The 14,418-nt window shown below is 39.1% G+C and overlaps 1 protein-coding gene and 1 long non-coding RNA gene across 3 annotated transcripts; one reads left to right on the top strand and one right to left on the bottom strand.

The window, feature by feature from the left end:
* Nucleotides 1-292: 292 nt before the first annotated feature.
* LOC116723458 (potassium voltage-gated channel subfamily KQT member 2-like) lies at nucleotides 293-12,961 on the bottom strand. Its single transcript, XM_032568403.1, has 9 exons — nucleotides 12,797-12,961; nucleotides 11,839-12,008; nucleotides 7,655-7,702; nucleotides 7,376-7,393; nucleotides 6,463-6,568; nucleotides 5,319-5,450; nucleotides 4,743-4,811; nucleotides 3,957-4,050; nucleotides 293-3,198 (listed from the first exon to the last, which is right to left on the bottom strand). Exons 1-9 carry the CDS (start codon nucleotides 12,928-12,930, stop codon nucleotides 2,335-2,337), a joined length of 1,635 nt encoding a protein of 544 aa, XP_032424294.1. The 5' UTR covers nucleotides 12,931-12,961; the 3' UTR covers nucleotides 293-2,334.
* On the top strand, nucleotides 8,406-11,782 carry LOC116723467 (uncharacterized). Of its 2 annotated transcripts, XR_004339985.1 has the most exons (3): nucleotides 8,406-10,323; nucleotides 10,530-10,596; nucleotides 10,848-11,782. It is a non-coding gene; the product is annotated as an uncharacterized LOC116723467 (long non-coding RNA). The 2 variants fall into 2 exon arrangements; XR_004339984.1 differs by having other exon boundaries at nucleotides 8,406-10,596.
* Nucleotides 12,962-14,418: the final 1,457 nt, after the last annotated feature.

The raw sequence follows: 14,418 nt of genomic DNA, 5'->3' as shown, positions 1-14,418 counted from the left end.
GATTCCCAAAGAGTTGCGTATCGTAGGCAATGAACGGAAGAACTGTTCCAGACTACTAAGGTTTCATATTCTGTTCATCTGCAGTCTGCAGAATGACTCAACGTGAGGTTTTAAAATACTGCAAAATACAGTATGTTATTCGCAGTTTTACTTTTTGCTCTGCAGATACCGTTCGAAGTTATGTTCTCTGTCGCCATCTAGTGAAACATTTCCGCTATTGCACCATGGAGACGTCTTTGTGAACAGGCATTTATCGTTCAAATATTTAAAGCAGAAGCAATAAAACTCAAACTTTTCAGTAATGTACAAAGTTTTATTCTTGAAGAAGATGATGGTGTAGCAGTTACATCGTGTTGAACTTGAACCCGTTCTCTGGCCTCCAAAACCTTTTAGATTTAATCCATTTGCTATTAAAAAACATGCCTGCAGGTTTCTGTCTTTATTTTTCTTTTGGTAAAATGTGGATTTTGTACTAACAGTCTCTAATAAATGATATTTCTTGATATGATTTTTATGTTAGAGTATTAATGTTAAAATGTTGGGGGTTGGTTCTAACGAATAGGAGCTGTTATTAAATGCTGCATGTTAGAACTGAATTGAAATGAAAATGTTTAATCTGTTTTTTAAATCAGACTGACTGAAGATCAACTGTCACCTCTTTTACAAAACATAAAAAAATGAAATAATTGATTTATTTATAAAATGGAGCCGGTTGAAAATAAGGCTTTGAGTGTTTAAAGATGGTTCTCATTTGCACTGTGTGCTTCTTTATTGCATTTCCTTTTTTGTTGCAGAACCAAAGTAGCAAAAGAAAATTTACTGGAAAAATCAATGCAGTTCAGGATAACCACCATCATGTCTGAGTAAAGTTACACAATCCAACTCCAAGGATGTATTTGGTGTAAAACCCAGAAAAATCTACAAGCTGCATCAAACTCAGCCCCTTTTTTGGTTATATGTAACATTGCACTCAAGTATGCCCAAAAATGTTGTGTTGGTTTTTGAATTTTGCAAGCTCAAGCAGCATTTGCATGATTGGAAATCAAGCAAAGCCTTTTAGGAGCATTAAAAACTCTAGCTTGAAACCACTCGTGCATGCATATCATGTTTTACTTCATGTTTTATGCACCCCTTTGTCTCTGCAGAACAGGAAATAATGTAGTTGAAGTGACTTTTTTGCTGCTGCTGCTGCTTTGGTTTATAGTCTATCTAACAGTCCTAAAATCAACCGTTTAACATGCCATGCAGGAGGTACTCTGTTTTATCACTTGGTATTACTTTAAGGGGAGTTGCTTCTTTGTCTTTTTCTATTTACTGCAGGCTGAATTAACCATGTTGTAAGCAAGCATATTTGTTTTTACTCTGCAAGAATCTAACCATTTACCATAGCAACAGGTTTGGCATCATAATACCTCAAGTCATTCAAAGATATAGAGGTTTACAGGACGTTATGCTAACAACTTTGCATTACACAAACTCTCAGTATTTTTTTTCAAATGCAAAATGTTTTTAACATAAAAAGTGGTATTATGAACTTTTAAAAATCTTTGACAATCTAAATCATATTCAGATATCAGCAGAATGCAAACGGTATATATTTCACTCTTTACCTAATAAAATGTTCATCAATCTTATGTCTGGTCTTCACTTTTCCACGTAATTTTATAAACTAATGGGGAAAAAAATCAGCATTTGTGATCTGTGATTCCGGTCAAAAACGCTGTAGTACCTCAGTTGTGCCAGTAGGGGGCAATAATATCAACATTAACACATCCAAATTCAAACCTTGACACTGGCTACCATTTGCTCTCAGTCTTACAACGTTTAGAATTCCACTTGAAGTTTATAAGGAAAAAATATTAGAGAGGATAGAGGAAGATGTTGGAATAATCTCCAACTATCGAGTTAAAGCACTAATGGAAATTTCAAATTTTAAATTTGTGGCAGTTCTGGATTTGTACTGCCAGCACAGTTGAACATTATCTTTTTACCAAAAATCGGTGTTGGTATTGATGGGGCCTCAACGTTAATCCAATATTTTAAATTCCACAAAATATATGAAGCAACTGTCAGTAATCAGTGCTAGTGAAATGTTTGATTATTAACAGAAAAAGTGAGAAAACATGACCTCTGATTTTTCGAAGGTTATCTGAAACCTTCTGAAAACTTGTAGCAATATAACCTTTGTCATAAAGTGCGGCCGCTCATGTGAATCCACTCAGAATTGTCTAAAACATCATCATAGTGGATGGTAAGCCTGTTGGACAGGAGGTCTGATGATCTCGTCTTGGCACTGATGTGTCATCTCCAGCCTGAGCAGAGTATTCCTCTGGCCTACTTCAATCCAAGCCAGCCCCTCTCACCACAGGACGTCTCTCCGGTGAAGGACAGCGGAGACGGAGCGTACAGGTCTGAGTCAGTATCCGACTCCCCTTCGGCTATGAACGGTCGGACCCTGGCGCAGATTGAGCGTCCGCCTACAGCTTCAGCCGCTGCACCGCCTCCTCCTCCTCCTGAACCCGCAAAGAAAGATGGCCCAAAGAAATCCTCTTTCGCCTGAGAGATGCTGAACCCGCTGAAGGAGCGCTCCAGCTCCTCATGGTCAACAGACGGGATGGAGAGGGAGGTGTCACTCTCCACGACCGTGGTGTCGTGCTGACACCTGTGCCTCCTGTGGCGTCGCCTGCCCTGAGAGCTGCTCTCCCTGCCGCTCCCACATGCACCCGAGGATGACCTGTCATGTGTCGGTGCGGGCGGCGGAGGCAGGCGGAAGACGGTGGGTGACTGGTCGCCGGCGGCTAAGATGGGCGAAGGGGTGTTGGCCATGCTGCTGCCCCAGGCAGGCTGGCTGAGGGGGTGCTGCAGCTGGTGCTGCCAGGAAGTGGAGGGGCGGCTGTTGCTGCCGGATGGAGTGCCAACCGACCGTGCCACGGACTGACCAAGTAAAGGATCTTTCTTTTCCAGAGACCTATCAGAAAGGGAGACGTCTGCCACGGCGGAACACGTGTTGGCTTTCTTTTCCACCTTGGTCGCATCATCTTCATCCTTCTCTTCCTTGGTCTCCTCCGGGCTGTGGTAAGGCGGTGCTGGGTACGGCTCCTTGGAGTTAAAAAAGGCCTCTGTTTCTGAATGAGTGATGCCCATACGCTGAACATACACATTGACCAGGAAATCAAGTTTCCTGTCCATGCAGAAAACCTACAGGAAGAAGAAAAAAAAACAACACAAATATTACAACTCAGAATTGGAACAAGGTAACCAACAAATACCTTCTTAAAGGGGCAATGTGCCATACTCTAAAATGGCACTTTGTCAAGTACAAAAATGCTGTATATATCAAAAATTACTTATATTTGACTTCGTAATTTCACACCTAGAAATTGGGCCTCTGTCTCTTTAAGAGACAGAGGCTCTTTCTGACACTTCGCCTTCACCACGTCACAGCAACATTCCTCCATAAAGTGTTAACATTTTTACCAGTGCTTCATGGAGAACTAGCTCGTGTGATGAGATCAGCAGAGCAGTTCCACCAGGTGTCTGCTGATTGCTGCTGTCGCTAGTCTGGAGGAGCCGAGTGGGGCAAGAGGAAGCTTGGGTGAAGCTCCAAGGAGGAGAAGCTTTTTGTAAATGGGCGGTGCTTTGTAGGAGCTAGCGTTTAGGCAACCCTGAATGGTTGCCATGGGAGAGTCAAGCATTTCTCAAACATGGACTCCAGGTATGTTTTTAATGAGGGAATAAAATTATGATGTATGATGAAGAGTCAACTTTACATAATGCTGCCTCTTTAAATTTATAAATACTGAAAATTTTTTTAGCCATGTCACACAATCCGCTGGACTTAGCGATGTTTATCGGCATTATATAACAGAATATGGGGAAGTTTAAACGGTATGAATACTTTCACAATGAACTGTGTAGACGGTCTCTGTACTGGTGGACAGTTGGGACACGCCCACCTGTTTCTCCACTTTGACAAGTCGTCCCATCATGCTCTGGTCCTCCACTCCCTCTCCATCCACTTTGGAGCCTTTGCCAACGATCTGGTCAACTCTAGGGTTTTAAAAAAAACTTTTAGTCAGATGGGATAAAACAAACATTTCCATGTCAGCCAGAAAACTTCAGAAGTTTACCATTAAAAATGTTAAAAATGCAAAGATGTGCATGAGTCTGACATGAGAAAATGAGAAAGGAATTTCGTCTTCAAGCTCCACGTAAATAACGGCGTTTTAAAAAGCTTTCAATGAAATGTGTGGATCCATGCATTATGAGACAAAGTATGAATAAAGCCTGCAAGACATATTCAGTCTGAGGCCAAAATGCATCACTGGGCATGCCTCTGCGGTGCTGGTCATGCTTCATTTCCATTGCATCCTATGGGGGGAATCTCTTCATCTGTCTCTCCGGGAGAACAAGCATCTAGCACTTCAAACCCCTGTTGAGTGAGGCCATTGGCTGTGGCTCATTAAGATATGTAAGTATTAGTTTAAACTAATTGGTTTGTATCTCCTCCTCTTATTGGTGGCAGGTTGTAAAATATAACAAAGAAAACTGTATATTTGACCTTATACAGCTGCAAATTTGTTATTCTGGTAATGTAATGAGACAAATCACGAGGCTGAAGCTCAAAAGGGGTTCATCAATCAAAATAATAATGCAGCACGTAACTGCTCCAATATTTGAGCTATGGTACACAGAGAGTAAATGCTGATAAATGGTCTAAAGGTGCAGTCTATTAACCTAACCTAGGACCTTCAGTGGACTTCTTATGGCGCGGTGTTGTTGGGGGAGGGGGCCCCACAATCATATCTATCCTGGCAAGGCACACAGAGACGATATGAGTGCAATGCAAAGTGAAGCAACGTGTGAATCACATTAGCTATGAAGAACAAGTTTTAATATATTCCTCTCACACACACACACACACCCCCCCACACACCCCCACACACACACACGCCCATGCACACAGGCACACGGTGAGTCTGACTTGCTGCATGGATGAAGTGTATGCATTTCACTGCTGGAATATATTTTTTGTGGATGTTAGACCTTCGGGGCATCAGGATTTTGAGGAGGCTGATAAAATTGATACAAAACAAAAAGACGACAATGTTACACTGGATACTTTTGTGAAGGAGTGAACTGTACTGTGGTGCTGGATAAAAGCTGCAGATACAGATCTGAATACAGCACATGTAGCTGGACAAATGAAACAGGCAGGTCAATGGCGAGTGTTTATCACAACATGTGTGTATCTGCTGTGAAGTCCAGATTTCAACCATGTTCACACAAGCATCCCACAGAGTAAAACATGTACTTGCCTGGACTGCAGATTCTTAATGCGACACAGCATGTCCAGGTGACCTGCAGAGTACTGCTCAATCACATCCATCACATCATAAGGCCGCAGACTCTCCTTGAACCTCCTCTTTGACACCAGGAACTTCATGACGCTGTGGGGGATGACACCTTGTTTTCACAAACCACGTGAATTTATTTGCTATTCAAAATATCAATGTATTTAAAGTGACCAGCTTTAAAGGTGTGATTGAACTTTTGTTTGTGTTTGGACTGAAAGAAGTCATTTATTTCAAACATGAGAAAAACTAATCAGAGCAGAGACCACCAGGTTCAGACTGGGTTTTAATGGACAGGGGTGAACCGGAAGGGACATCAGGCTGGTGATAGGAATCTACCAATGTCTAATGTTTAAGGCCAGGACTCTAATGTGTTAATATGTATCAATTAATCACATACATCTTAACACGTAAACATTTTAAATTAAATTAATCACATTTATTTTTATGTACAAAAGTGAAGAGGCAGAACCCTTGTATTCGCTTGTTTCTAGTATGCCCGTAAATCTGTCGTACAAGACATCCGCAGACAACATAGATGGAAAACAAAGCCGCTTTGCTTGCCTCACTGAGGTTCATTTTTGCTTGAAAAGACAATCTGATGGAACGCTGAAGAAGACTGTGTACAAGTTCTACTAAAAGGAGCTGGCCTACAAAACTATTCAAGCATAAAATACTCAATGATAAACATGTTGAAGCAGCACAAACGTCCCCAGCACTAATGTCAGCATCGACAGCACACATTTTTAAAGAAGTACTTTTTCAAAGAAGTTACATGAATGATCACACTTCCTGAAATCTGAATGGGTATAACAGAACTAATTTGATGGCTAAATAACCTAAATATAACAGATTAAAAACAATAAACATCTTTGTTGTTTTATTCATATGTCTGTTTATTCAATAAAGTGAAAACATTGCTTACTTTGTCAATATATGGTTTTTGATTAAAATGCAATTAATTGCTGATTAATGAATTACAGATCCTGCTATTAACTCAATAAAAATTTTTTTGATCTAATCCCACCACAACTATTATTAGCCTGTTTTGTTAGCATTTGTTAGCAGTTAAAAGTCTAGATAAAATGCTAAGGAAAGAGATCCTTACCAAATAGCCCTAATAGTAACTTTGAGTCCTGGAGGTAATTCCTGGGTGAAAAACTCACAGTGGCAGCTCTTATCATCACCGATTTCCTCTCCGGGGAGGCTCGCCTCTGGAAAGCAAAGACAAACAGAGGGAATATTTTTACCTTTTCTCGCATGTGGACTACGAGCAACAGAAGCAAAGCGTGGCTCTTGCTTTTATCCTTACAGGTTACACTTTGGTGTTAAGCCAGTTAGCCTGCTGTAAATGCAATGAGCGAGCTTTGAGGAGAACCACAGAGTAAATGATCATGTGGAGCAGAATTGAAGGATAGAGCTGGAGTGATAAAGGAAGCTACTGAGACCTTTAATGACATGTACTCTCTTCCCACCACCAATTATTGGATTAGCATAGTCAGCATTGGATTTCACATGTTTAGCTTAGGCACTGGGATAAGCTAAACATGCTAAAGGTGTCATAAAGGTGTCAAGACCTAACTGCAGAAATAAGCTGAAACTTTTGTGGTGAAAATGGGGCCTTTTTCATGCAAAATAAAGCTGGATTTTTGACTACAAATCTGTGTGAGTTTGTCTTAATGCTTGACTTGAACCCTCTGTTAGCCTATCCTCCGTTTGCTTGGGCGGGGTCGGGGGGAGAACAAGTTTCATAAATGTGTGTTTTTCAGTATTGAGTAGAGGTATTAAAATCATACCATGCTCTCAGATATACTCATGCTTTACAACCTACAGTAAAAACAAGGAGAAAATAAACATAATAGAAAATTATAGAGGGGTTCATGTCAAGTCAACAAATTTCAGCATGCAGTTTTCTCAGAAACAGGTAAAGCCAAATTTTTTCTTGTTGTTTTTATATATATATATATATATATAGTTTCTCTGTAAAAGCCAACCAATAAAAAATACTTCCAATATCTTACTTATTAAACCTTCAATTGCTGCAAAGAGAAAAAGAGGAGAGACATGAGGGGAAAAGATTTGTTATGGATTCTGTAGTTGGATGACAATGGTAGACAAATCTGTTGTAAACATGGATGCATGTGGATCCACTAAATAGTTTCTGCTTCAGGTTTAAATTGCCTCTTCTGTCTTATGGCGACCAACTGGTTGGTATAAATTTACAAAACATTGCATACTAAAGAAACTTACAGATTAAATCAGGTAAAAACTCAAGCCATTTTCATGGTGACTTGTCTAACCTGGAGAACTCTTCAGTCCAAAGTCTTCATCCTGCATTTCAATCAGCACTTTAACAAGTCATGAGGTGAAAGAAGAAAACATACAGCTGATGAGAGTTGGTTCAAACTGTTCAACAGAAAACGTAAAGAGATGATGAAGAAACTTTCTAGATTTGTGTCCTTAATGATTCATGGATGTAAAGTGTAGCAAACAGCCATTTTAGTCTTTAACCTGGAAAACATTTTTCTGAAGCTGTGAATTTTGAAAAATTATAAACCATCATAATATAATTAATATTTTATGTCTAATTTAAAGGAAGATTACTTTTTCTAATGGGGTTTCAGATCTAAACAGACAGAATAACATAATCCATTAGCCGTGTCCACAGCTTCCTGGTTTGAGCTGGTAAAACAATGAACTGTTGTTAACTCTGATATGGCTGAACTCTCAGGGCGGAAAGGCCAGTGGGGTGGCATGAGTGCTCAAGTGAAAAAATTAAATACATTAAAATGACAAATTTTCTCAATAGTTTTTCTGCATGTCCATTCAATAGTTTCGTGAGTTTTACAATGTAACATATACTAGTAGTGATGTAAAAAAACCATAAGTATTCATGTTTTAACATGCCAGTTTAGTACGACTTTGGTATACTTCAATCAAGAAAAATGAATCCAAATGTATGAGTTTTTATTATTATTATTCAGTCATTAATAAACAATAAACTTTTTATTTTAAAAATAATAATATAGTTCTATTATGTTCAAGAAAAGACAAAAAGTAGAATTTTTTTCCAGCTAGATCAACAAATGATGCAACAATAGAACCACGTGAAAAAGGTCAATGTTAATGTTTAGAAAGTTTTTAATAACAATGTGCCCATTTCTCAAGAATAAACTAATTTAGATCAGTTTGGAGTTGATATTTAGACAGCAGGCTCCTCTGGGCGCGGTGCCCTGCATGTTTTAGACATTTCTCTGCTCCTGATTCAGCCTGTTAATCTGCCATCAGTAGATTCAGGTGAGCTGAAGCAGAGAAACATGTCAAATAGAGGAGGTCAGGTCCAGTGGACCCACTGCCATGCTGCTACTTTTAGAAACATTTCTTCTCCAACACACCTGAATCAAATGAATGGCTCGTTACCACGCCTCTGTCTTTGGCCTTATTAAGGTAATAATAACTTAATAATGTTTCACACATAACTGTTTTTGTTGTTACTGTATGCCATTGGTTATAAGAAAATGACAGAAAAAAATTAGTTGGTAAGAAAACAAATGCATTTTATTGAATGTTGCATTCAATATTTACTGAAAATGAAGACAAGGATGTAGTTTGCAGATTTATGACAAAATAATATTTGTTCCATTGGTGCCCTTCTGTTATGGATTTTCAAAGCAGATATTTCACCAAAACCAAGATAACTGTTAAAACTGAGCTTTTCATTAAATTTATAGTTATTTTTATGTAATATTTGTCCAAAGCTGTGGAAGCGCCAAAGAGCCACATGAGGTGTGGAGCCGGCGTTGTCAACCATTGAGAACGATGAGATGAACCCACAACAATAACAGGAAGACTTTCATTACGTTCCTTGGTTTCCTTCACGGCTTTGGAGAGCAGAACAAGTCACCGTCCAGGAATATTCTCTTTCTTATCTGACATACCTCACTTTTTGAAAAGGACTAAAAAAACGAATCTTACTCAGTTATGAAAACACTGAAACAGTGACTGCCACAGCATTGAACCAGAAGTTCAGTTTAGTTGGTGTTTTTGATTTGAACTCTGAACTTGAGCCATTTTAGAAGATCTTTCATCTGGATAAGAAGGACTTTTATCTTTTATCTCACTCATATGCTTGGCTAGACTGAAATAGATTCTTATTAGACTGAACGGCATAAAACGGTCATGCTATGCCTTTATTTTCCTCAATGAAATAGATTATATTTTATTTTTCAATGATTGGATACAACCCTCTAAGTTTTGAACAACACATGGAGTCAGAGTGACCTGTTCTTTGTATTTGCTTTGCTAATTCTCACAGGTTTGCCAATCTGCTGTAGACGTTTTGATCTCTTTGGCCAGACGTTGTTTCCAGCCACTGCATTTTGTTCTGTCTGCCTCTGTGTGCTAAGATGCACAATACCCCCAGAAGCATTAGACACCGCTCCAAATAATTTAATTGAAATGGTCTTAATACAATTCCAAGGGTATGCATTTAAAATAAAGCACCCAGGCATTGCTTCTACAAACATTTGGTTAAGAATGGCTCATGATCAGGAGTTCAGTGGACTTCAGCGTGGTTCCAGCATCCAGACGTTTCATCACTAACTACAATCCAAAGGGCAGTGATATTTTAGAGTGCACACTCCAGCTGCACTATAAAACAATGAAAGGTGACCTGTGAAGTGACAAATCACACCTCTCTCTCCTTAGTAATTTTGAGCCTGGGTGAACCAGTTGTCAGGTAAATGTAACAACTTTAGAAAATGTGCTTTTATTTTTTATTATTATAATGTTTGAAATTTCACCAAATCCTGATTAACACTGAAGAATCCTATTTCTTTCTTATATTTTAAGAATATTATTATTTTACTTATTTTGATAAGCACTAGTACCTGTACTGTCACTTTAAGAGATTGTCTTATGACATCAGCACTGTATTATCTTCAGTTGGCGCTAGGCTGCCTGAGAAGAGGTAGGAAATTTTCTTTGCTTGTGTTTACTCTCGCGTTTTATGAAATATATAAAATAATTGTAAGTGCATGCAGCTGTGAATGTTAATTTGTTTTAACACATACAGAGGAGTATTCTTTTTGACAAGTTAAGAATTTTTTTCTTAAATGTTAGAGCAGATATTGTTGTTAGTTAGTCACAGGGTTTCTCCATGTGTTTGTCTGCTAGGGGAATTCCGACTCCTGTGAATGGAAGAGCTGCATCTTAAAGGGCATTTTTATTTCTGTTTGTGCAGGTATGTGTATTTGGTTCTGTTCTACAATGTTTAAGCTGGTTGTATTTAGGGAACAAAACATCTGATTCAGAGTTTTTTATTTTTATTTTACAAGAAATCTACCTTTTTTATTATTGTGGATTTATTTATGAGAACAATAGTACTGTACTAGCTTGAGTTGGCGCTAGGCTGCCTGAGAAGAGGGGAATTCCAACTCCTGTGAATGGAAGAGCTGCATGTTGTTAAAGGGCATTTTTTTTCTATTTGTGCAGGCCTCTGCCAGCAACCTGCATTAAAGAACAACCAACAACTCCTGTGGTCTGACTCCCTTCTCCATCTGAACACAACGCAGAACACATCAAGGTTAACCGACTGTATAAGACTAGGATATCAGAAAAGAACACTAATAGTATACACCGGTTACATAAACAACATAACCCTGAATGCAATGTGTCAAGTGCAACATTAGGTGCAGAGAGGAGCGTAATGAGGGGCTGTTTTCAGAGGTTGGTTTTACTGCTTGGTTCCATTACAAGGAGCAATTTTAATATTTCATCACAGTCATTTTAGACAGTTTCATGACTCTTAAGACAGGGCCAGGATGGACTTTCCTGTTTCAATATGACTCATTGCACCAAAGGAGCATCTGAATGGGTTTGTTCATTGTTCATGTTGTCTGGCCTCCACATGTTCTTCACCTGAACCAGTTCCTCCAACATCAGTAGCTGCGTTTCCATTGACCATGAAACTGGGCAAACTGAAATTCTGAAAATATATTTGCTTTGTGGGAACACGGCAATTAAATTTTTTTGATAAAACGTTTTTCAGTAAGATCAGAACACTTTCTTCGTATCACAATGCACGTGATCAACAGCTGGATGTACTACTGGGGAAAACCATGAAGAAGAAGACAACAGGAAGTGGCCATTTGTTTTTGTTTTTCAGACAGCGTGCAGCCGGCTCCACCAGCTCTCACAGCAGCTGCATGGTTCATAAAATGTTGTGTGTCTGGAAAATCACCAGTTTCTGCAAATTCAAATTCTATTGAAGCAGAATTACCATTTCAACCAAACAGACCATATATTTTGTAAACCTACAGTTTATTGTCTCATAATGACATGAGATCGGTCACACTTAAAAGATAAAAAGTACCAATAACTTTTTGTCCCCTGATCTAAATAAAAATCACTGAAAATCATGCACGCTATCTTCATCTCAGCTGCACTCTTTGTTATTCAGTTTTACTGAATTTTGTTTTCTTACCATCTGAGTTTTGGCGAGAGGCGCCACCCCGGACTCTGCTCCAGCTTTTGGTGCCTTTGCTCGGGCTGGCTTCAGCGCCATCTTCTGCCCCCGGAGAGGGGGCTTTCCCCTTAATCACGGGGGCTTTGGAAGGACTGGGAAACACCTTGTCCTTCAGACTGGCCTTCCGACTACACAGAGCAAGTAACAAGAAGGAATATTCAATGAATGTGACTGATTTATTGCTGTACATCATGCCCAAATAAAATCATATAAAATGTATTTATCTTTGTTGTTTTTTGCAAAACCTTTGATAAATTAGCACTTGCGATAATTTTTCTTACCTCAGAAGAAACTCAAAAAGGCCAAAGTCCTACAGCAGAAGGAGCCATGTCCACATACGAGCATAGTGGAGCATTGAGTGGGTCAGGCAAGAAAGCTACAAGCGGGCATGCATGTGAAGCAAAGTTGCAGCTGTGGTCTCACTCTACGCAAAAAAAAATAATTAACACTAATCATGCAAAAAATAAATCACCCTGATACTGTATGCTCTGTCAGATACTCTGGAGCTGTTAGGCACTCAGCAGTGTGCAGCTGCCTGCTGAACAGAGTTTCACAAGGGCTGATCTGGCAAAAAAAAGGCAGCAAGCAAATTAACTGCATAAAGACATTACTAAACAAAACCATAAATCAACAGTGGTAGGGACCTAAACAGGGTGAATATCTGCATGTCCTCTGAGGGGGAAGAAACACGTGAAAGGTTGAGGGAGAGTAGCTTTTGGTTCTTATGTACAGATCGCTGACAGAACTTCTACCTCCTTATAATCATCTAGTCCAGTCTTAACCTAAAAACACGTGTACTCATCATTGAGCCATCTCGGTTTAGCTTTAGTTCAAAGAAAGAAGGAAACAAGGTGGGGAATGAAGGAAACACAAGAACTTGCAGTGCAGCTTGTTAGTATCTGTGCAGCAACTATACCTAAGAGTTCTTGGGCAGCACCCACAAAGTCTGTCTTTGTGTGCATTTTCACTACTGGAGTGGTGGGCAGTAGAGGAGACACAAAAAGATACAACAGCAGTGGAGACAGTCACAAAAACACCAGAGTGTGCCATAATATGATGCCAGTAACACTTTACTATAACCACAGTGTAAAATTCAATTTAATTTACTATCCCTTTTGAAATGATTTTCATTATGTTTTTTTTTTTAAATTACGTTCCAGTATTCAACAAAATTGGAATTATGTAACTAAGGGGTTAGCTATGATAAAGTGTTACTACATCGTCAATTATTTCACATGTTTTCTTGACCAAAAACAGTGATGTACAGTTCAAGCGCAGCTCTTAAAGTGATCCAAAGAAATAGTGCTGAGGCAATGCTGGAAGCTGGAGGGGTGGGGTCAAAGAGCAGCTTCTTTGTGAATATTTAGGGTGGCCAGGTGCCCCTCTTATGTGAGACTGAAAAACAGTTTAATACCTTCTCATACAATTTCAGAAATGATCAACATTTTCCACCTATCAGAAGCAACGCAGCAGGACGACACTTACAAAAGGAAATTTATTGAGGGGTGTCAGATTGTAGAGGACTGCATACATATACTGTACATGCCACACGTTCTGGTTTTTGTTTGCTAATGTTTTTTTTTTAAATAAAGTGTTTTGCACCCACTCATAAAGGGAGATGATGAACTGTATTCACATGAAGAAGATGAGATTTTAGCGATGTTATTAAATTCCCATGTTTGATCAGAGATTTCAGAAACCAACCAACTCTATTTTACATTATCTGTAATCACTGTGGAATATTTTGTCCTCAGGTTCTGACTATATAAAAATTGAAGTTACTGGGAAGTTACCATTGGATTAAGAATCTCTTTTTCAAGGCTGAGCATAGCAAAGTAGGTTTTTAGTTTAGCTTTAAGTTAAAAATCAAATGCTAATTGCAGTGTTGCTAGCAGCTAGTCTGTAACCATATTCTAATAGGGATCAAAAATCATTTGTAGCTTGTTTTTTGCTGGTTTTATTTTATCAAGATCAAAAAGTTTGAAGTGGTGGGAACTTCTTCTGTGTTTTGGTAACAAACTCTTGTGAACTAGCTAAGAAGCTAGCTGACAACAACCAGAGGTCTTTACTAGTCAACTCTTCCTAAAAACAGAGACATCTGCTTCCTCTCTTCAAAATAAGTCGTAAATATGTAGATTCAACAAGGTGCCAAGCAGACAGAAGTGACAGCCGTATCCGCAGCCCAATAAAAGGAGCTCAGTATTATTTTCAAACTACAGATAAAAATGTATTACCAGTGATGCCATTTGTCTGTAACTGACAACACAACTGCTACTTCAGCGTAGCAGCTGAAGTCATTGCCAAACTGCAACACACTATGGCACTATTATACAAATTTTTCTCAGACTTTCCTTGCCTTGCCTTGCTTACGCATCCTCCATACACAAAGTCTCACAGAGATTTCCTCGGGGTCTGGTCACCCTGTGAATATCTCATAAAGCTGTGAGAGGCCAGAGTGAGCTGATCTTTGAGCGAGAGAGCAAATGCAGCAAGACCATTCTTGAAGGAGGCACTTTTATCGCTCAGCCACGATCATGT

Source organism: Xiphophorus hellerii, chromosome 1, assembly GCF_003331165.1.
Source record: "Xiphophorus hellerii strain 12219 chromosome 1, Xiphophorus_hellerii-4.1, whole genome shotgun sequence".
NCBI lineage: Eukaryota > Metazoa > Chordata > Actinopteri > Cyprinodontiformes > Poeciliidae > Xiphophorus > Xiphophorus hellerii.
Note: the sequence above shows the minus strand (reverse complement) of the source record. Positions and strands in the feature narration are given on the sequence as shown.

What these genes read in the sequence shown, in the direction of transcription:
- LOC116723458 (XM_032568403.1), bottom strand. Translation starts at nt 12,930, where the DNA reads ATGGCACACTCTGGTGTTTTTGTGACTGTCTCCACTGCTGTTGTATCT. An exon ending in CTCTCGCCAAAACTCAGATG is followed by an intron (nt 7,703 to 11,838) that starts GTAAGAAAACAA and finishes GACTTGTTAAAG; the next exon opens with TGCTGATTGAAATGCAGGAT. An exon ending in AAGTCCACTGAAGGTCCTAG is followed by an intron (nt 4,051 to 4,742) that starts GTTAGGTTAATA and finishes TTAAAACCCTAG; the next exon opens with AGTTGACCAGATCGTTGGCA.